Below are 22,158 nucleotides of genomic sequence, written 5' to 3'. Positions count from 1 at the left end.
GCCCGGGGCGCGCGCCGACGAGGTTTGGGCCTTCCCGGCCGCCGCCGCCGCAACATGGCGGCCCCCAGGGAGCGGCCCGGGCCGCGGTCCGCGCCGAGCCTCCGAGGCCTCCCTGGCACGGATCGCGCTGCAGAATTCGGGAGATGGAAGGCGCAGTGCCTGGGCCGAGCGGACCTCAGCCGGAAGGGCAGCGTGGACGAGGGTGCGGCGGGACTCGTGCAGCTGCTGAACGGGCGCGAGCAGTACTTCACCACCAGCTCCTGCGCCGGGCGCATCGTCCTCCTGGACGGGGTGAGGCCCCGCGTCCCGGCGGCGGCCCCGGGCTGTGCTCCGCGGGGTGCTCCGGGCGCCTAGGGTGCAGCCCAGCGGTAGAGCCGGGCCGGTGCCCTGGGGACCGAACGTGCCCGCCAACCCCGGTGCTGGCTCATAAGCCGGGGTGAGGCGGCCCCTGCGCCTGACCAGCCCCCGGGGGACAGCGACGCCGCAGGCCCGGGGCTTTGGGGGCTGCCCCGCAAGGCGAGGAGCCTTCCTCTGCCGTGGCGCCGCGACCCCCGGACGGCCGCCCCGGGAGACGGCTGGAGGCGGGGCTGCGGCCTGGGGCTTGGGGGCGGGGCCTGGGGGCTGGAGGCGGGGCTGCGGCCTGGGGCTTGGGGGCGGGCCCTGGGGACTGGGGGCGGGGCTGCGGCCTGGGGCTTGGGGGCGTGGCCTGGGGCTGGGGGCGGAGCCGCGGGGGCTGGAGCTTGGGGGCGGGGCCTGAGGGCTGGAGGCGGGGCTGCGGCCAGGGGCTTGGGGGCGGGGCTGCGGCGGGGGGGGCTTGGGGGCGGAGCCTGGGGCTGGAGGCGGGGCTGCGGCCTGGAGCTTGGGGGCGGGCCCTGGGTGCTGGAGGCGGGGCTGCGGCTGGGGGCGGGGGCTTGGGGGCGGAGCCTGGGGGCTGGATGGGGTCTGCGGCCTGGGGCTTGGGGGCGTGGCCTGGGCCGGGGGCGGAGCCGCGGGGGCTGGAGCTTGGGGGCGGGGCCTGGGGGCTGGAGGCGGGGCTGCGGCCTGGGGCTTGGGGGCGGGACCTGGGTATGGAGGCGGGGCTGCGGCCGGGGGGGGGCTTGGGGGCGGAGCCTGGAGCTGGAGGCGGGGCTGCGGCCGGGGAGGGCTTGGGGGCGGGCCCTGGGGGCTGGAGGCGGGGCTGCGGCCGGGGGAGGGCTTGGGGGCGGAGCCTGGGGCTGGAGGCGGGGCTGCGGCCTGGGGCTTGGGGGCGTGGCCTGGGGCTGGGGGCGGAGCCGCGGGGCTGGAGCTTGGGGGCGGGGCCTGGGGGCTGGAGGCGGGGCTGCGGCCAGGGGCTTGGGGGCGGGGCTGCGGCGGGGGGTGGCTTGGGGGCGGAGCCTGGGGCTGGAGGCGGGGCTGCGGCCTGGAGACTGGGGGCGGGCCCTGGGTGCTGGAGGCGGGGCTGCGGTCGGGGGGGGGGGGGGGCTTGGGGGCGGAGCCTGGGAGCTGGAGGCGGGGCTGCGGCCTGGGGCTTGGGGGCGGGCCCTGGGGCCTGGGGGCGGGGCCTGGGGGCTGGAGGCGGGGCTGCGGCCGGGGCGGGGGGGGGGGTGTTTGGGGGCGGAGCCTGGGGGCTGGAGGGAGTGTGCAGCCTGGGGCTTGGGGGCGGGGGCTGGGTTCTGGAGGTGGGGCTGCGGCCTGGGGCGAGGGCGTGGCCGGGGGCAGGGGCTGGGGCCTGGGCGTGGCCGGAGGGGCTGGGTGCTGGGCGGGGTCAGGGGCCGGGGTCGGGGCCGCAGCCCTGTTAGTGTGGCGCCGGTCACTTACCTGCGGCCGCTGGGCGCTGGGGTGGGTCTGAGCCGGCGGCCGGGCCCCAGGCTTTGCAGGGATGCTGCTTGGACTCGAGGCTAACTGTGGGACTTCCTGGCTCTGTGGCTTCGGGAGGGTCACCTGAACTCCGCCCCCTCCCTGTTGCATGAACTGGGGATCGTAGACCATCAGCTTCCTCGGGATTGCTGGGTACCTGGAGGCGCTTGGCGTCCCCTGGCCCTGTCCAGGGCGCTGCAGGAGTCACCTGCGTGTCAGTGTTAGGTCAGATTCAGTGCAGAGCATGGAAACACAGCACGCTCGTGAACTCGCGTTCAGATTTAGATCATTTGCTGCCCCCACCCCCCAGCTTAGCAGGGTCTGTGTATATATATATATATATATTAAGATTTATTTATTTATTTATTCATAGAGACACAGAGAGAGAGGCAGAGACACAGGCAGAGGCAGAAGCAGGCTCCATGCAGAGAGCCCGACGTGGGACTCGATCCAGGGTCCCCAGGATCAGGCCCCGGGCTGCAGGCCTGTATATTTTTATATGGCCTCCACTGCATCCTAAGCCGTGGCACCAGCTGGGCTTGCTCTCTGCCTCCCCCTATTTCTACTGCCTTATTTTATCTGGATTTCTGTAGTGTTTTCCTAAGGCCACTCACCTACCTTCTCTGCCCCAAACTATGCTACATGCTGTTAACAGATTCACCTCCTTAAAGACAACTCTGTGCATTTCACTTACCTGTGCTGAAATCCTTTATTACATCAGAAAATCTAAACCAAAAAAAAAAAAAAAAAGAAAATCTAAACCCCTACTCCGATACACCTTCCAACCCTTCTGCTGCTCTCTTATTTCCTACTCCATGTTTATCCAATTACCCAAATATTACTTTTTCCTCTTGTATTTAACCTGCCTTTGCCCTTATTCATATTTACTTCTCCTGAAATGTTCCCCGCCCCCCATCTCTGTGTATTTGAGATGTGACTCCCAAAACTCTCTCATGGAAACACAGGCGGACAGGCCCACTTGTCACGACTGCTTCTTCTGAACTGCCTTAGGATTTTTTGAGAACCTCCTTTCATGTTATGTATATTATTTGTCTTCACTTAGCCTTGTTTCAGAAAGGATTTGCATCAACTTACTGAAAAGCAATACAAGAGGAAAAATTGAAAGTGGGAAAATCTGGATGAAGGAAGTATGGATAAGATGAAGCTACAGACAGCATTAGTTCCCAGACAGGCCCTCTATGTTCTATAAATTTGCTAGAGGTGGGTTAGCATCAGATCAGATCAGTGCTCTAACATTTAGAGCAGCCAGCATAAGGTCCAATAAACGTCACAGAGGTCATTCAATGAAAGCAAACCAGTTATTTAGGACCAGCACAGCTCTTCCCCCTTCCAGAGCTAGACAGCCAAATCTCCTGTGAACTCATTGTAAAAAATAGTTACTTTGTAAAAATATAGGGATTTAAGAATAAGTGTGCTCTCCTACATCCTTTTTCCAGCCTCCCAGAGGGTAGGATCTGCTTATCCCCAGAGTCTAATAGAACTTTACAAATAAACATTTTTTTCCAGTTAATAAACAAAAGATATTATGTGAAGGTATTGGCTTCTTGAAGCTTTGACTTTTGCAGCCCTAGCTCTGCCCTTTGGGACTCTATATAGTCTGGCCCAGATATTACAAATGTATGCCTTTAGAGACTAGAGATATAGGGTGTGAACAGCTCACTTGTCAGTAAAAAGTAATAAGTCCTCTGTGGGATTGGGACAGTGCCTTATTACAAAGAGAATTCCATGGTTTTTTGTTTTTAAATATTGTACAAGCCAAGGGGCGCCTGGGTGGCTCATTCAGTGGAGCATGTGACTTGATTTTGGATGAGGTCATGATCTTAGGGTCGTGGAGCCTGCTTAAGATTCTCTTTCCATCTCCCTCTGCCCTGTCCACCTCCCTACCCTCATCCCCAGCTCTTGTGCTCTCTCCTCTCTCAATCTCTTTCTCTCTCTCTCTCTCTCACACAAACACACACAAATGTATATGTATATGTATATGTATATGTATATGTATATGTATATGTGTATGTATACATATATATAGTGCAAGCCAAATAAAACAGAGTGCAACTCACGGCCGCTAGCATACAACCCCTTACAAGAATCCCTTTTCTCCTGACAAAATCACAACCATATTTCAGAAAATACTAAGTTCTCATAGCTTAAACTATTTTCTTTCCATCTCAAGTAATATGGTTCATTTTTGTTTTGGGCTAACTTTACCCAAAGCCTCGTGAATTGTTCTCAGTAATACTTAAAATTACTACTAATTAAGAAAGCTTACAATCATGCCAAGCATTGTATTTATTATTTGTATAAATATTACATGATTAAATTACATTTTTTTTTTTTTTTATATTTCAGGGTATAAATGGTTTTGAAGTTCAAAAGCAAAACTGTTGCTGGCTACTGGTTACACACAAACCTTGCGTAAAGGATGATGTGGTAAGTTTTTATGTGTAAACTTAGAAATAAACTTGTAACTCATAATCACATTAAATACATTTGAAAAGAATAAGACATTCAAGGTGGATTTATGTGCATAATTACAATGACTGAAGATTAGAAAGCCTGAAGAGAATTATTACAGTGTTTTTTTTTTAATTTATAGGAGATAAAATATAAATATGTATATAAGCATTACTTATTGCTTAAGAAAACACATCCTCTTGGACATAGGGAGTGCATGGATGTTGGACACATATATAGATGGAAGATTTGAGTTTCATTTCGACCATTCGATAACTCTGTAACCTGGAACAAATTATACAAGGAGAAAGGAGCTAGGAGAAAGGGATTAGTACTATCTATATATTGCCAGCATACTGATAGAAATAAATTATGCATTACTTACCTGGATTGCTTCTTGTAAATCTTCCTATCTGTCCTGGGTTATTTAGTTTCAGAAATTAAAATCTTGAAATGAGTTCATGTAAGTCTGTATCATTCAGGCACTTTACCTGTTCAGGTGCTCATATGTCTTGGGGTACTCACTCACTCTTCATCTCCTTCTGTGGGGACTGGTTCTTTCTGTGTAGTTGCCCTTGTCCTCTTCTGCTGCAGACAGTCTTTGTGGCAGGAAAGATAGCTGCCAGCAGCCCCAGCAGAAAAAGACTTCTTTGGGATCCCTGGGTGGCGCAGCGGTTTGGCGCCTGCCTTTGGCCCAGGGCGTGATCCTGGAGACCCAGGATCGAATCCCACATCAGGCTCCCGGTGCATGGAGCCTGCTTCTCCCTCTGCCTATGTCTCTGCCTCCCTCTCTTTCTCTCTCTGTGACTATCATAAATAAATAAAAATTAAAAAAAAAAAAAAAAAAAGATTTCTTGCTGATAGTCAGATATCATTCCCAGAGGAGCCTGAGTCATCCTGCATGGGTGAGATGTCTTCCCCCTGAGATCAGTAATTTTTGCCAGTAGAGTGGCATACTGTCCTTCCTCAGACCTAGGCACTTGGCATGTCTGCTATTATGATAGCAGGAGTCATGAGTGATAGGGTCACGATTGGCAGTCCCATCGAAATCAAATGGTATGAAGAAGAGAGGATACTGCCCAAGGATACGAGGTGGACAGAAATAGCAACCACCTCGTATAAATTCTAACTCAGATATACATGTGTCTCAAACTTCAATCTAATAACAAAACATTTAAACAGAACTTTCATATCATATTCCTTTATTTATTTTTTTAAGTAGGCTTTATGCCCCACATGGGGCTTGAACTCACGACCTCAGGATCGAGAGTCACGTCCTCTAGAGAATGAGCGAGCCCGACGCCCTCAGACCATATTCCTTAATGGGGTTATGGAGTTACATAGAGTAGTAGTTTACTTTTCAAGGTATGGCTGGAAAGAAAGACACAAGAGGTTTATGGGAGAACGAGAAATCAGGTCTTTGAAAAGAATAAGCAGATTAATCAGTTTTTGGAGAACGAGGACTGAGAAAGCAGAGTGAAAAGTTATTGCAGAAAAAGGATGCTGGATGATTCTGAATGTTTCTGGGAAAAACTGAAGTTGCATATGGTAAAGGGTCACCAATGAAAAGGATCGTATATTGGTGTCTGATACCAATATTTTTCATTTGTTTAGATTGTGGCTCTGAAGAAAGCAAATGGCGATGCCATTTTGAAATTTGAACCGCTTGTTCTTCATGTGCAGTGTCGACAGTTGCAGGATGCACAGATTCTGGTAAAATTGTATGATTATACTTGAATTTAGTATGTGGGTAGACTTGATTCTAAGCTTTAAATCTACCAAAAAAATAATGTGATATTAGTTTTTTAGTTGACGACTTTTTTAATTTAATTATAGGTTTTGGGGTGACATATGTTTCTGCAATTTGTAGAGCTAACCAGTTTATCTGATTAGCCAGATTATCAGAATTTAACCAATTCATTTTCTTACAGCATTCAGTGGCAATAGATTCTGGTTTCAGGAACTCTGGCATAACCGTGGGAAAGAGAGGAAAGACTATGTTGGTAAGATAACTTTTGACAAAAAACAATTCTTTGGGCATGAAGTGATTCATACTATTGAATAACTTCATTAGACTCCTCTGCTTCTAATCTCTCCCTCCTCAAATCTTCTTGCCATTCCCTTGCTCAGAAATCTTCAGTACCTTAGTCTTTCCTATAGACAAGAATACAGAGTTCTTAGATTTGCGTTTGAGCTCTTATTTTATAGAATTCTCCTCTGCTTACTTTCAGCCTGATTCCTAAATAGTCAAGACTCCATTTAATAAGCACCATGATATAGTGGAAAGAATCATAGGCAGGGGGTCTAAAGTCCTCTACACGGATACTGGCTGCACCACAGCCATGGCTGTATGAACTTGGGGAAGCTCCTTAATCCCTCAGCTCTGACTTTTCTTGGCCATATCAGGAGTCCAGCAAACTACTGCGCGGGGGCCAAGTCCAGTCCACGGAAGGTCAAATCCCACTACTCTCACTTGGTAAATTACTATCACAGGTTGCTTTTGTGCTACGGTGGTAAAACTGAGCAGTTGTGACAGATAACATATGGCCGCAAAGTCAGAAATATTTACTCTCTATCCTTTTACAAAAAAAGTTTGCCAGCCCTGGACTAGATGATCTTTACAGCCCTTTCTAAGCCTCCAGCTGAGTCCTTTCCTGGCCAAGTCAGCGCCTAGTGATTTTGCCCTGTTCTGACCTGTGGTATTTACTATTTGTAATGGTCTATGTTCTTTGCTTTTGACCTATTTCAGGTTTTCTCCGATGCTAGCTCCCTCAACTTTTCCTATTTTCTATTTATTTTTTAACAAATTGCTCATTCCCCGTATAGAGATGGCTTACAAAAGAAGACACCTACAAAAAAGCGTACCTAAATAGAAAGTCAAAGCACACAGTACTGGTTTGTGTCCATCTCCTTCCCCTACACTCCATCTGGTAGCCCAAGCAAGAAAGAACCGTTCGTTCGCTTTCCATTCCTTTGCCTTCTACATTCAGTTAGTTACACGTCCTGTCACATCTGCCTCTAACTTCCTAACGCCCAGCTCCACCTTTCCTCTCCCTCTGTCCCTGCCTCTACTTAAGCCATCATGGTCCCTCCCCTCGGTCTTTACAGTGGTCTGCGACTGGTCTTCGGGCTACCCATCCTCTCCTTCGGTGCCCCTAAGCCAACACTATCCGAATCCCCCTTTTAGAAAAGTCAGGGTTTCCCTATATTTCCCCTGGTATTTAAGGCCTTACCCAAATATTTTCCATTTACCTTATTCATGCTCATCTCCTGCTAGCATACTTATGCTCCAGCCAGAGAGAAAACTATTAGTTATTTCCCAAATGTATCATGTTCTTTCATGTCTCCGTGACTATAGGTAAGTCATTTTCTGGCTGGAATGTCCCCTGACCCCATTCTTACATTGCACTTAAAAAAATCCTAACTCAAATGCTATCTTTCCCATAAAGCCGAGGCATGAGCCCCAACTAGTTGTTCCTCTTCCACAGTTCCTTAGCCCCGCATGGGTGTATATATGTACATGTACGTGTCTATCTCTTTCCTGGCGTAGGACCTATGTTGTGATTCTTTGTTCACTTGTTTATTTCCTGTTTTAAAGTGTTGGCTCTTAAAGGCAGGGATCATATTATATTTATCTTGTGTCTTCCCACCTCTTATAGGGCCTAGAACCCTATAGATGCTCAGTAAAAGTCCACTGAAAGAAGTTGTATCTCTCCTAATAGTTTTCATTGCTGGTTCTCAACCTGTTTGCACTGTTTGGATTTACTTGGAACACATTGACTGTTTCAGGAACAGGTTCACTAAGATGGGCGACCCTAAAGCATGGAGAAAGCAGCCACTTCGTGAGATAGAACAGGCACGGCTTATTCTTACAGCCACACGCTCTGCTCAGGCAGCAGTGAGTGGCTCTTCCGCAGCCAGTCCCCTTCGATTTTCCCTTGAAGCTTTTGTTGAGCTTGCATTTATTTCTTCTCTTTAACTAGTGTATTAAAGCTTTCTAGGCTTTAGTGAGACTGAAACTTAAACAGTGTTGGGATTTTTGGATATTATCTGCTTCTCTGAAAGACAATGCGTAGAACGACTTTCTTAAGAAATAACTTCATGTGATGGGAAACCCTAATCTTCAGTTCCTCTGTGTTTAGCTAAAGGATATTAAAGCGTCAAATCCTGTAATAGAACCAAACTATGTTTAAACACAGCCCTGACTGGGACTTGTCTGTAGTTATCTTCAGTGTCTCTAGTACATAAGTGATCATATCTAAGTCGTTTGTTCCCTGTAGGCTGTCCGGAGCACCCATGGCTTAGAAGTTCCATTAAGCCATAAGGGAAAACTGATGGTGACCGAGGAATATATCGACTTCCTGTTAAAGGTAGCAAATCAAAAGATGGAGGAAAACAAGAAGAGGATTGAAAGGTATATTAATTGGATATTTCTGTCTTACTCTTATCTATCTAGGTCATCTTTGAAAATATCGATACACGCCGTCTTCAGTTTATACTCCCAACTGCTTTTGTATTTGTAGTCTTATCACAGATAATAAAAAAAAGGATCAAAGTAATAGATGAGAGTAGCCCAGATTGTAACGGGTCCTACATGGCGTGTAAAGGGGAAGCGCCGTGGAGGATAGCGGGACAGGACTGCCGGCAGCCGGCCTAAGGGAGAGAAACCTAATCCCTCCGGTAAGAGAGCCCAGCGGCGGTGACAGGGACCGTAACCGATCAAGTCGAAGGCAGCCAGGAAGCGGTGCACACTCCCCCCTGGATGTGATCCACTGGACAGTATCAAGAATCTCCTTTTGGGGAGAGCAACCTGGTTAATTTTAGCGTAATAAATATTTTGCATATGCGGCTGGTTCGTATGGACTGGATCTAGAATTGCCGTAATTGTCCCAGGAGGAAGGATTGTGGCTGTCAATTCACATCTCTCTACTTCTCTTCTCCTTTACCTCCTCTCGCATGACTTTCTTTTCAACTTTTTCATAAAAATAAGAGTTTTTGACATAAAGAAGTGACTGTAGCGTTGCCTTTCTCATATGAAAGCGAGGCCAGCAATCTACCATCAGCAAGACGTATGCCCCTGAGTTCTTCAAGGAGTAACGGCCGACGTGTTGTCATTTCCCCTTCTCCCCATCCCCTTGCTTACCTCACAACCAGTCACTGCCCAAGTAATTCTTAAATCGTTCTCTTCCCATCTGTACTTGTCACACTGTTTATTCCACATCTGCAATAGCCTTGTTACCTGTCTCATAATAGAAGGTTTCTAGCGTGTCTCTGCCACGCCATACTCTGTATCACCATCCGAATCCTGTCTGTAAAGTGCAGAGAAATCCTATTATTTAACTTGCCTGCTTAAAATTCTTTAATACCTACTTTTTTTTTTTTTTTTTTTTGAGGTAGCTAAGGCTATCAGCGCCAGTGGTAGCAGTATACGATGGTGGGAAGAGGTATACCACTTAGTTAGTGAATCAGGAAGCTGGTGACTGTGTAGGAGAAGCTTGTGTTGGGACGGCTCCCATAGCTCTGTCTAGAACCCAGGGAGAAAGTGGTCTAAATGTGGCGTGTCTCACTCACACTGGAAAGGCAGGAATGGGAGACCCAAAGGTCTGATGTGATACTGTTGGTCCAAACACATTTAAAACCAATAGGTCTGGGATTATGTGGCCTTAGCTAGCTGGCTGTATATCTTTCCCTAATTCAGTCCATTACCACACAGTGGTTTTAGTTTTAGTTATTTAGAATAACTAATATTAAAATGTTTGCTGTGTGCAAGGGTGTTGAAGTTCATACGACTACAGATCATCAGTACTGTTGTCTTCTGTAACACTAAAACTGAAATGGTCTGTTTGAATTGTTAAGTCTTATAACAGAACGAGTGCTGTTATGTAGGAAACTACATTGTTCATGATGAGTGCCCAAAACCGTCCTGAAGGCAGCTAAACTTTGACGTGGTCTTTGAATATTTTTAATAAATTTATTTTGATAAAAAAAAAACTCAGTCAAACTCCGTTCTGCTCCACATTCAGGAGCAGAACTGAATTTGACTCCAGCTTCCACCACAACTTACTCAACTCTCTTGATGTCACTTTTCTTCTCTCTAACTTGGGAGATGTACATATCTTAAATAACAACTTTAGTATACATTAAACAGCATCTACCTAATGACCGGCCCTATCCCTGTCACGTCATGGATTCTCAGGGTAGGGTAGTTCTTTTCCTCCTCCATCGGCACATACAGAAAATAAACCTGTGATCACGTCGGTACCACCGTCCGGGCTCTCTTAACGAGGACTTCTCATTTCAACCACAGAATTCACAAAATTATTTAAGCGACTGTTTCAACAATGGTACACATCTTCCATTCTAGATACATGGGAGAGACGTTAACTCATTATATACATTGGATTTCTTAGGGCATGAGAGCTTAATTTTCCAGTAGGAAGGACCCTGGTTGAAAACCGCTGTGGGGTGACCTGGCTACAAGGTGCTTTGAGCAAACATTCTGAATGAAGTGACAATATCCAGTAAGTGCTGAGGAGCACCCAGCCGCTTCACCAGACTATGGAGTCTGAACTACATGTAGGTACTTACAGTAACATTCCACAAGTTGACAACATTTCCTAGACTGTATTCCAGTGAGGCTCTTTGCTAAAATATAGGAAGTAACAAATCAGTTTCTCTGTTTCCTTACTTGAATTTCAACAAGATTATAAATATAGCCCAAGAGCAACTAACTATACACCTGGTGAAGTTAATTGAGCCACGTTCACTAACTATAAAATCAAATTATACTTTAAATCCATTGACTCAAAAATATGTTTTGAGATTATAGTGTGCATGCTGCTATCAAGAGAGCCATGCTCATCATATAAAATCAGGGAAAAATTAAAGAAGGGTAAAAAGTGTCTTAAGATACTGATTAGAAGATTACATGTGAATTCAGAAAGGGGGAACAAATTAGAAAGCTCCCTTGGGAACAGCTGTACTTTCAACCAAATGCAGAAAAAAAGTTACCCTTCTGATGTGGAAAAGTGAAAAAATAAACATTGGAGGTGATAAGTTCTGCAGTCAGACCTTGAGTACTAAAAATGGGTTCGTCATAGGACCAAAGTTTCACAATTCAAATAACTATGGTAGAATTTTTAAAAGTCAAATCCTAATGAGTCACATTTCAGCAATAAGAAATGATCTAGGGGCAGCCTGGGTGGCTCAGGGGTTTAGCGCCGCCTTCAGCCCAGGGCATGATCCTGGAGACCCGGGATCGAGTCCCACGTCGGGCTCCCTGCATGGAGCCTGCTTCTCCCTGCCTGTGTCTCTGCCTCTCTCTCTCTCTTTTTGTCTTTCGTGAATAAATAAATAAAATCTTTAAAAAAAAAAAAAAAAAGAAAAGAAATGATCTAGAAACATAAAAGTCAGAGTTAAATGGTAAAATGTTCTTAATATAAAAAAGGTCTTGTTTCTGTAAAACAATTCCCAAGGCCACTTGTTAGTGGGAAGAATAAAATAAATTTATATATAATGATTTCCAGGTAAAAAATACACAAGTTTGGAGATCTATTTACCAATTATAAGAAGGAGACTATCTTTGGACCTGTTAATAAGAGATCAGGACTGACTTGTGTCAGATGAAACCACACATTTGACTATGAGCAAAACGAAATTAGCCATGTTCTGTGTTCCTCTCTTCACTAACTTGTAGTAAGAAAATGCTAAGAGTAAAGGGGCTGAATCAGTTGGCATATAATACTATTGGTAAAGCAAAATGGACAGAAAAAGTAAATGAACCTATTTCCAATGGTTGGTTGGTTTTTATTAAACTCTTCTTTTTTATGGTAAAATATATATGACATAAAATTGGCCATTTTAACCATATATTTCAATAGCATTATGTACACTCACATGTAATGCAGCCCCCACCATCGCCACTGTCCATCTTGAGAACATTTTTGTCATCCAGACTCCCAGCCTCTGGTAACCACTATTCTGTCTTCTGTTACTATGAGCTGGTCTGTTCTTGGTCCCTCAGGTACGTGCAGTCATACCATACTTGCCCTTTCGTGTCGGCGTATTTTACTTGTGTACCATCTTCAGAGTTTATCCATGTTGTAGCAAGTATCACAGTTCTTTTTAAGACTAAATAATACTCCATTGTATTTATATACCACATTTTATTTATCCATTCACTCATCAATGAACATTTGGGATTTCTCCATCTTTAAGTCATTGTGACTAATGCTGCCATGAACACATGTGTACAAATGTCTGAGTCCTGCTTTCCGTTCTTGTGGGCGTATACCCAGAAGTGGAATTGCCAGGTCGTATGGTAGCTCTGTGTTTAATTCTTTGAAGGACTGCCATGCAGTTTTATATTCCCACCAGCAACGCACAAGGGTCCCCTTTTCTCAGCACCTTTGCCAACGCTTGTTTCTTGTGGGATTTATTTATTTATTTATTTAATCACTTATTTATTTATTTATTTATTTATTTATTTATTTATTTATTTATTTTTGAGGATTGCTATGCTGACAGGTGTGAGATGGTACCTCTGTGGTTCTGATTTGTGTTTCCTTGATGGTTCATGACATGGAGCATTTTTTCATACACCTATGGGGAGGTATATGAAACTCTATCACTTTGCTGCTTTCCTTCCTGCTTGTGGTAGCCTCCTCCTTAGCTTCCTTCTGGATTCTCCTTATGATTCTGTCTCTTGGTTAATTATTATTCTCTAAGGTACCGTTCCTTGGCCCATTGCTTCAGCTACGTCCCCACATAGCGATAGGTCTTCCAAATCTCTCTCAAGTCCTGAGCCTACATATCCAACAACTTTTTGAACATATCTAATTAGAATACTCATCAGCCTTTCCTGATTAGCTTTCTTGTCCTAGTCTCAACCCTATCTCCATTTCCTTGGTTCAGATTCTTATTGTCAGTATCGTTACAGTTTATATTCCTCAGTGCAAAACAGAAATAGGAACCATATTGAATTACATTAATTGTATGTATATCCTTTTTATTCCTACTGCAGTGTGCTCACATTGAAAATAGGACTGACTTCTCCCTGCCACCAACCATACACATTCACGCTTTAAGTGTTTCTTATCCCAAAACCTAACCTAGTGTCCAGCTCATAGTAGAGAACTAGTACATGTTTATAAACTAGTACATGTTTACATAAACCATAAATGGACTTAGAAGCTAACCCATTAAGTTGAGTTCCCCAAAGTCATTGACAGTTTCTTATTTCTTATTTATATTTTTTTGAGCGGCTAGCATGAGAATAGTGCTTAATAAATGTTCGCTACATTTGGTAACTGACTTTTTCCATCAATAGTGCTACTTACAAGGCTTCAAAGTAGATTATTCCGGAGGACCTGTAAGACGACTTTGAGATAAGAGCGAGTGGGTGTAGGCTTTTGCGCCATAGTCCAGGTGAGAAGGAACAGGAGCTTGAATAGCAAGATGAGTGGGACTGATAGTGCAGAATGTAAACTGGACATGGGGACAGCCTGGAAATTGGGGTAGAAAGTAGGAGGGGGCAAGGATAACAGATGTCTTCGACTCCTCGTAGTCACTAGTCTTATTTTTAACAACGGAACTAAAGCAGGTAAATAATAAGTCACACATTTCCCTATGCATTTAAGATCAAAGAAATAAATAATAAAAAGTGAAAACACATACTTTATTTTTGTACAGTTCCCCCTTGGATATCTAGTCCCCTCATTTTTTTCCTCTCCCCTACCTTGCCAGCTTCTGTCCGTCGTTGCAATTCAGCCCAGGCATTGGGTTGTTTTCCAAGGAGCATTTCATGATCTCACTGGAAGCAGGGTTCCCCCAGGGGGCGGGCCCCAACTTTGTCTGGTCTTTCTCAGGGCATGCTGAATGTGTCTTTACAGTTCTGCAGCTCCCATTAAATACTGAGCTTGAGGGCACTACCAGGTCTTTTACCTCTCTTTCCACTGCCTGGCACAGGCTCTGTCACATACCTGTTTTTTAATAAAAATGCTAGAGTTTAATCAAAGTAAAATCTAAATACATATATATGAAAATAGCCTTATTTGTTATTTGTGAATAATGGAAGCCTAAAAGGGTATGCAATTGTGCCTAGATCTCATTATTTTTATGTTCCTATTTCAGAAATCAGAGAAATATCATATATTTTTGCAAGTGGTCCTCTAACTGACCTGAAAAACAAGAATTCATTTTCCTAGGGCTGCTCTAAAAAGTTCTGTCTGGAAGAGAAGGAAGTACAAGTTGCCCTGGGGCATGATGCTCTTGACTGCAGAAGTAGAGAAACTGAAGACAATTTGATTTTCTTTGGGGTTGGGAAGACCATTGCCTGTGCATACCTTTCTTTTTATATTCTGAATTCTTTTTGTTGCCTGTGAGAGCTGAGAAAATCGCACTTTAAGAATTGGGCTTTAGAATTCATGGAGAACATGTAATTGCAAAACAAATTTCTGACTTCTTGAGAAAGATAGTTTTGCAAAGAACCTTTTTTTTTTTTTTTTTTTTTTTTTTGCAAAGAACCTTTTAAAAATTCCCTTTAAAAAGGACAAGGAAAAAGTATTTGAAGGAATTATTCTTGGCTTTCAGACAACAGGGTCTTTGTTCCATTTTACCAGTTGTTTTGGGGTACCCCAAAGATGTAGCTTTGAACTCTTAAGTTCTTTAGTGGAAGATTAATTAAAGTAAGGCACCTATTCCTCTTTAATTACTTTTTTAATGTGATTGACAAAATACTTTACATAAGCTATTAATTCTCTGTGGTCATAAAAGAGCAATTTAATCTTTAATTTCCTAGGAATAAAGTATAATCCAGAAAAAAGACTTGGTTATCTGAGTCTAAAGTTCAGGGTTGGGAGGGGGACGGTAGGAAATGAAGTTGCACATCACGGATGGCCTCTTATGAGTTCAAATAGGGGCGCTTCACAGCATTTGATGGCATTAAGTTTTGGACTTAGCTGTTTTACGTAAGTCATGCTACTGGGTCATTTTGTTGATATTCCAAACGGGCAGTGTGCAAGATGAAAGAAAGCCAGTCATTGACATCACCTGGGATGATGGTAGGACCTGGAGAGAAAGATCATGCCAAGTGTAGGGGTTTCCATGAATGTAAGAGACTGAACAAAATACTGGTAGATGGCATGAGGGGCAGCTAAAGGAGTTCGGTCTGGCGAAGCCTTGGTGAGCCAGCTAAATTCTGACATCTCAACTCTGCGTCAGGTGGGATACAGAAAAATAAGCATCTCCACTTGAGAGGAATGCAGAGCAGATGGTGTCTCTGTGGGGGAACCAGGTTTCAGTTAAGCGAGGATGGGGCGGTGTGCATTAAATTAAAAGGTTGTTACCACAGAACAGGATCTAAGAAGTCACCAATCAGTATTTTTCAAAGCCTTTTGCTGTGCCTCCTACTATTATGTTTATCCTCATACTGTTACTTCCCCCTTGAGATTCATTTATTCACCGAGGAAATGTCTGTTGAGCACGTAGTATCTGCCAAGTGCGGTGCTGGGTATCAAGGTATACATGAGTGGTGAGTCCTTGAAATATGGACAGGATATGTTGTGATCAGGTCAGGTGTGCATTAGAATTGTGTGGAATATTTGGAAGCAGATGAATATCTTGGGTTTTTTTAGGGGAGTTTCAGAGTCTTTACAAGTAGAACTTAGCCTGGTTATTGAATTAAAGAAAGAAGAAAATTGGTCCAAACAGCAATCTATTCAGTAGGTGTCAAAAATTCTGTGACACTTTGCCATTATAATAGAATATATGGGCATGATGAGATCCTCACAGTGGCAAGGGAGGGAGGTCTCAGCGTCCGGATGACTATACTTGGGGATCTAGGATATGATATCCATACTCACCTTTTTGTTCAGTGGTTATTTATTCACTTACTTTTACCGAGTGTGTCAGCATTGTACTACTTGCTAAGGATATCTTTTTTTTTTAAGTTTATTTTATGATAAAAAATGTTTTCAATAAATACTAAATTTGATAAAACAATGTATAAGTATAGTAATTCTGTAAAAGTAAGTATATGGGTACATGTATAAATACATTAATTCAGAATACATTGATAAATTAGAAAGAATAAAAATACTGAGAGGTTATTTCTAGGTAGTTCTGTAGAGGTAGTCCGTATTTGTAACCTCATATTTTTGCTGAATTCTCTAAAGTGAGATTTTATTGCGTTTATGATTTTTTATAAAGAAAAATAATTTCTCTGTTTTTACCGTTTCGTTTGACTCCTACATCTGGAATAGAAATTGAGAGATAGATTACAGATTGTCAAGAGATGTTTCCAACCCAATTTTCAGCAGTGTTCTCGAAGAACTGGAAACACATCTCCTTAAATGATCATATAAAAGCAAGAAGCATATTATTTCTCCAATTCAGTTTATATTTTAAGATTCATATGAAACACTATCAAATTTATATAATTTATAACCTCTGGATGTATTTCAGTCCTTCTGTTTGAAAACACAGATATGACAGTAGTACTTATCTCTCTGCAGGTTTTACAACTGCCTACAACATGCTTTGGAAAAAGAAACTATTACTAACTCACATGCAAAAGAGAAAATCAAAGATAAAAGTAATTCATCCTATACTCATAAGAAGAAGAGAAACCCAGAAGCAGCATGTGGCAAATGTATTACTGAAGAAAATGCTAAAGAATGTGAAAATGATGATGACCCAGGAATGAGTGTTACCATCTTCCCTGAAGATTACTAAGATTCGGTCTTGGTAGAATAATGTGTCTAATAGACATTACAGAGCTGCTCTTTATAAGAGTACTTTAGTTTCTTGAGTGTATGAGCCACTCGGAAAACCAAGATTTCTTCTCTCTGTATATTTTAGAGAAATCCTGAACTTTTAAAAATAACTGTATAATATTTGCTCATTAGATACCATCTGTTTTAGTCACATAGAGATTCATTGCAAAAATAAAATGGACTTCTTAATGCCTCTCTTTTTTAAGTTTCAACTTCTACTTCTGCAAAACAAAATTGTAATACTCTTTCAAGGGAAACTTGACATTGGAAATGTTTGAGTAAAAATCATCACAACACTTAATTTCGTTTTTCACTTTGAAATCTCCAGCCTTTAAAAGGGGATGAGTTTGCTTTTTGTTGCCGTGATGTCCGGTAAGAAGACCTTCCCCTTTTTTTTGACCTTGTGGAGAAAACAACTGATAACGCTTTTTGTTCAGGACAAAATACATGAACCTTCTTTTCTCGTTATTTCTCACAAACCAGAGCTTGCCACTGGCACAGTCCCTGCCACACAGGTAGGCCTGGTATTTCACTAAGCCTGGTCAGAAATGGTGACTTAAGACCTGGGAATCTTTATAGCATCCTTATATACTTTTTTGCAAAATTTCAAGGACTTGAGTTCTTAATGGCTGCATAGAAATTGGGAGGCAGGGGTGGTCCTTGAACAAATCACAGAATTTTCAAGGCCTTCCATTTCCTCTTCAGCATAATAGTTCTGATACCTGCTGTGTTGACATAACAGGAGTGCTGACAGCATCACGTTAAATAAAAATGAGGAAGTTACTAATAGACTTTTGCGTATGTGTTACTGTTTCTCATTTTCATTATAAAATGATGCTTTCATACTGTGTTTTCAGAAAATATCAAATCATATAAAAGAGAAATGAGAGTGATTTCTCTTTTATATGATTTGATATTTTCTGAATCATCATTTTATAATGAAAATGAGAAACAGTAAACAGAACTAATAAATGCTAGGATAAAATTACCAGAATGTCGGGACGCCTGGGTAGTTCAGTGGTTGAGCATCTGCCTTCGGCCCAGGGCGTGATCCCGGAGTCCTGGGATCGAGTTCCGCATCGGGCTCCCTGCATGGACCTGCTTCTCCCTCTGCCTCTCAGGAATAAATAAATAAAATCTTTTAAAAAAAAATTACCAGAATGTCAAAAAAATTACACAAGATAGTAAACACTGAGTTGTGATTTGGCATTTCCTAATATTTTCACAATGTATCCAAGTTTTTATGTAGATCATGTTTAGATTGGCATTGCAGATGCTTGCCCTCTGACACACCATTTCACACTCCCATTTTTCAAATAGACGGACTTCAAAAATATCTTATCTCTAAATAAATTAATCCGGATGTTGTCCAAGGAGTTTTAAAGTTACTGAGAGATTTTTCTTCCCTCCCTTTTTCTATCGCATCTCTGAACCACTCTCTTTTAGGCCTTTATAATAAGATGCTGTTTACTTTTCTAATCTCTATTAGCATCCCCACAACATTTAGGAAGCTTCCGACACAACCTTCTCTTCCACATTCCAGAAAGAAGGTCCTTGAGTTCTCAATCCCCTTGCTGCCCTGCAGCATTTGATGCTGTTAATCACCTTGCGCCCAGGGGCCTCCCAAATGCTTTCTTCTAAATCATTTCCCTGATTATGGCAAATCCTTCTCAGTTCTTTTTCTCTCCAACCTTTTAACAGTTCTCAACATTCACTGAGCTTTAGAATCTTTGGAAAACTTTGAACTTTGGGAAAATACAGAAAGCATCTGAGACTCTCCGGGGAGGGACGGTAAGCATGTGTATTTTCTTTTTTTAAACTACCAAGTTGTTCTCTCGTCGTAAACCGAAGGGCAACAACATGTGGGCACTCCCTTATTTCTGTCTTTGGTTTTCTTGCCTTTCTCTCTTGGCCCCAGCCACCTCACCCATTGCAGCAGCTCTGACCTCTGAGAACAAGAACTCCCACCTCCCGCCCGGCCCTGCCCGTCTGCTAAGCTCCAGCTACTACGGGGCTTCTGCAGTTCAGCTTTACTCTCTAAATTTTCTCTGGTTACATGGTTTCCTGGTTTCTGGGCTAAAGAGGGCTTTTACCAGGACTAGTTTGGGGGGTTGGGTTTTGTTGTTTTGGTTTTGGGTTTTTTTGTTTTGTTTTGTTTTGTTTTGTTTTGTTTTGTTTTGTTTTAGTCTGAGCCCACTGGGATTTCTGGGTCCTGGCTTTTCCAGTCACCAATCCGGGGTATGTGAGGGCTGAAGAAACCCCAGAGAACTTACCACTGTGCTGTTCTTTAGGTCCCGGCATGCCTAGTTGGTCCACCTTCCCCTCTTCACCTTTCAGTCTTCTTATCTTTCTGTTATATATAATGTCCAGAGTTTTTAGTTACTCTTAGTAGACGGAATGGGAAAAAGTGTATCTACTCCATCTTCCAGGATTATTAAATCATTGGTAATATCATCTTGTTGGGATATTATTGGCACCTCTGGAATTTATCCAGACAGACACCCCTTTATTTAGTGCTGTGCCCCATCTCCCAGCTCATATGCTTTGCTGCTCTTGCTTTAGGTTTCTGGAGCCTCTCTATGAGAAAGAAAAAGCCTGGAAGTCTGTTTGCTATCCACCTCCCACCCTGCCACATACACACCCACTGTCTCATGGCCAATAATGACAAGTGCAGAGCTTCAAAAGGCAACTCTGTTGCCCAGACATGGGATAAACCTGGAGATGCAATTGCCATTTAAGCTCCCAGCAGTGTCAGGCTGAGGCTGGGACTGCACCTGAATCCTATCATGTTTTTCCCATTTCCTAACCCGTTTCCCCTGGGAGCACCTGCTTAATAAATCCCTTGCACTAGAACGGTGTCTTCTGCAAGAACCTAACCTAAGACAGGTATTGCGATGACTTTGGATCTATTTTTTTTTTAAGTGATGGCATATTGTTTATTGTAAAGAGTTGATGTCTTACTATGTTAGAAATTATGTCATTGGTAGTGATTAAAGTTATAATGTAAACATGATGCAAATAAACGTATGTTAAGCACATAGTTTTGAAAATTATTTGAGGCGGAGTATCTGACCAACAATTTTTGAAGATCACTTTTTCAAAAAAAAAGTATTTACTTGAGAGAGAGAGAGCAAGAGAAGAGGCAGAAGGGGAGGAAGAAGAAAAGAATCTTAAACTCTGCGCTCAGTGCAGAGCCCGACACAGGGCAGGACTCCGTCTCACCACCCTGAGGCTGACCTGAGCTGAAACTAAGAGTCACACGCTTAACCCACTGGGCCACCCAGGCGCCCCAAGGATCGCCTCTATAACACATACTGTTGTAAGATCCTAGAGGCAGGAATAATTGATTCTAGGTGAGAGAGCACTAGAAATCCAATTCAAGAGGATGCCATTTTGCTTAGGTCTTAAATGTCAAGAATCGAGTTCAGTTGACTGAAAAAAAAAATCCAAGAAAAGCTCTTGCAGACAGAAAGAAGGTGCAACGTAAGTGAGGCACCAAAGAGCATGGTATGTTCAGTGATGGTGAATATTCCAGAAAAGCTGAAAGGCAATAATATATGGCATGAAACGAGTCAAGTTGGTTCAAGCCCAAATGTGAAGGGCCTTGCCGTCCACCGTGGACATAGACCGGTGTCGCCTAACGCAACTGTGCGTTAGAAATGCCCAGGCTGGCAGTGGTTGGGGGGGCCGCTTTTTAGAAACCTGACTCCTAGACTTTGCTCGAGATCTTTCAAGCCAGAATCTTCATTTTTTTTTAAATTTTTTTTTAAATTTTTATTTATGATAGTCACAGAGAGAGAGAGAGAGGCAGAGACACAGGCAGAGGGAGAAGCAGGCTCCATGCACCAGGAGCCCGATGTGGGATTCGATCCCGGGTCTCCAGGATCACGCCCTGGGCCAAAGGCAGGTGCCAAACTGCTGTGCCACCCAGGGATCCCAAGCCAGAATCTTCAACATGGAGTCCAGGAATGTATTTTTTAAGCTCCTCCAAGTGATCATGACAAAATCAGCCCAAATCAGCCCAACGCTTTTTTGAATCCACTGGTAACAGACTTAATCCTGAAGGCACTAGAGAGAAATTAAAGGTTTTTTTAAGGAAAAAAAAATAATAACATGATCAGTTGTTGCAATGTACCTATGTCACAGATTTTGTGTACATACATTACAGGAGGGTAAGCAGGAGGTTCCAATATATTGATTAAGTCACCGTCCTTATCCTTAGGTCTAGAGCCAGGAGGGATGACAACACGTACAGCTGTGCCATTGGAACTCGGTTCAGCTCCAGGCGGGGACATTCCCCACGGATGACAATATGAATGGCACCCCTTAAAGGTATGCAGTGCACATTCTTATGTACTAACATACACAGCAGTCCCGCCAAAAGGGAATTTGGGCAGGAAAGAAGTCTTATGGTCTCAGAATGTCTGGAACATTTCTTCTAATTTAATGAATAAAATGTGGAAATACCTGCCAGTAGGTAGATGGAAAGAGAAGAGAAACAATAAAAAAAATAAGCCCTAAAATAAGAACTGTAGGAAAAGGCGACGGTGGGTGGGGTGGGGGGTGGGGGGAGCGATGTGGAATGGGGGAGGGGATCCCATGGTGCCTATGCATTCTGTTGTTTAAAAGTATTTCTAAAGAACCTATAATCCATTTGGTTTTCATATTCCTTCACTCATTTGAACTGAGCCCGTAGGGACTTATGTGTCCAAAACTTTTTATAAACTGAGTATATGCATGAGAATCAGGAAGAGAGGTGCTGCCTCCTAATCCCTTTATCTAAGGTAACAGAACTTGCCTGCACCTCTTAGATGAGCAGTGGAGGGAACCCAGGTGCTGGCCAATCAGCCCAAAAAGACATCGAATCCCACTCGCTCCTTAGCATAGTGTATTGTTTTATATCCAATTCACAGGCCCAATCAAGAATATGAAGAACCGCGGCAGGGAAATTAGTAAAAATTTAACATGCAAGATAACCTCTTGAGAATCACCGCGTGGTGTGACTTCCTTGTTGTTGATCCAAACGAAATGAAGAGAATGCTCCTCTTCCTCCAGGGTGGAGGCAGGCATTTTATTC

The 22,158-nt window shown here is 43.7% G+C and overlaps 1 protein-coding gene across 2 annotated transcripts; it reads left to right on the top strand.

Moving 5' to 3' along the window:
- The first annotated feature begins 54 nt into the window (after positions 1-54).
- Positions 55-20,119, top strand: TYW3 (tRNA-yW synthesizing protein 3 homolog). 2 transcript variants are annotated; one of them, XM_026018078.2, is made up of 7 exons: positions 55-291; positions 4,204-4,284; positions 5,923-6,021; positions 6,240-6,311; positions 8,589-8,722; positions 16,821-17,970; positions 18,037-20,119. In XM_026018078.2, exons 1-6 carry the CDS (start codon positions 55-57, stop codon positions 17,038-17,040), a joined length of 843 nt encoding a protein of 280 aa, XP_025873863.1. In that variant the 3' UTR covers positions 17,041-17,970; positions 18,037-20,119. The 2 variants fall into 2 exon arrangements, with proteins under 2 accessions (XP_025873863.1, XP_025873862.1); XM_026018077.2 differs by adding an exon at positions 1,964-2,155 and having other exon boundaries at positions 16,821-20,119.
- Positions 20,120-22,158: the final 2,039 nt, after the last annotated feature.

Source organism: Vulpes vulpes, chromosome 3 (assembly GCF_048418805.1).
Source record: "Vulpes vulpes isolate BD-2025 chromosome 3, VulVul3, whole genome shotgun sequence".
NCBI classification, from domain to species: domain Eukaryota; kingdom Metazoa; phylum Chordata; class Mammalia; order Carnivora; family Canidae; genus Vulpes; species Vulpes vulpes.
The sequence above is the reverse complement of the archived record's forward strand: the minus strand, read 5'-3'. Positions and strand labels throughout refer to the sequence as shown.

Bases quoted from the DNA above. Each gene is read 5' to 3' on its own strand.
- TYW3 (XM_026018077.2), top strand. From the start codon at position 55: ATGGCGGCCCCCAGGGAGCGGCCCGGGCCGCGGTCCGCGCCGAGCCTC. The intron at 4,285-5,922 runs GTAAGTTTTTAT...TCATTTGTTTAG, and splicing joins CTTGCGTAAAGGATGATGTG to ATTGTGGCTCTGAAGAAAGC. The intron at 8,723-16,820 runs GTATATTAATTG...ATCTCTCTGCAG, and splicing joins AACAAGAAGAGGATTGAAAG to GTTTTACAACTGCCTACAAC.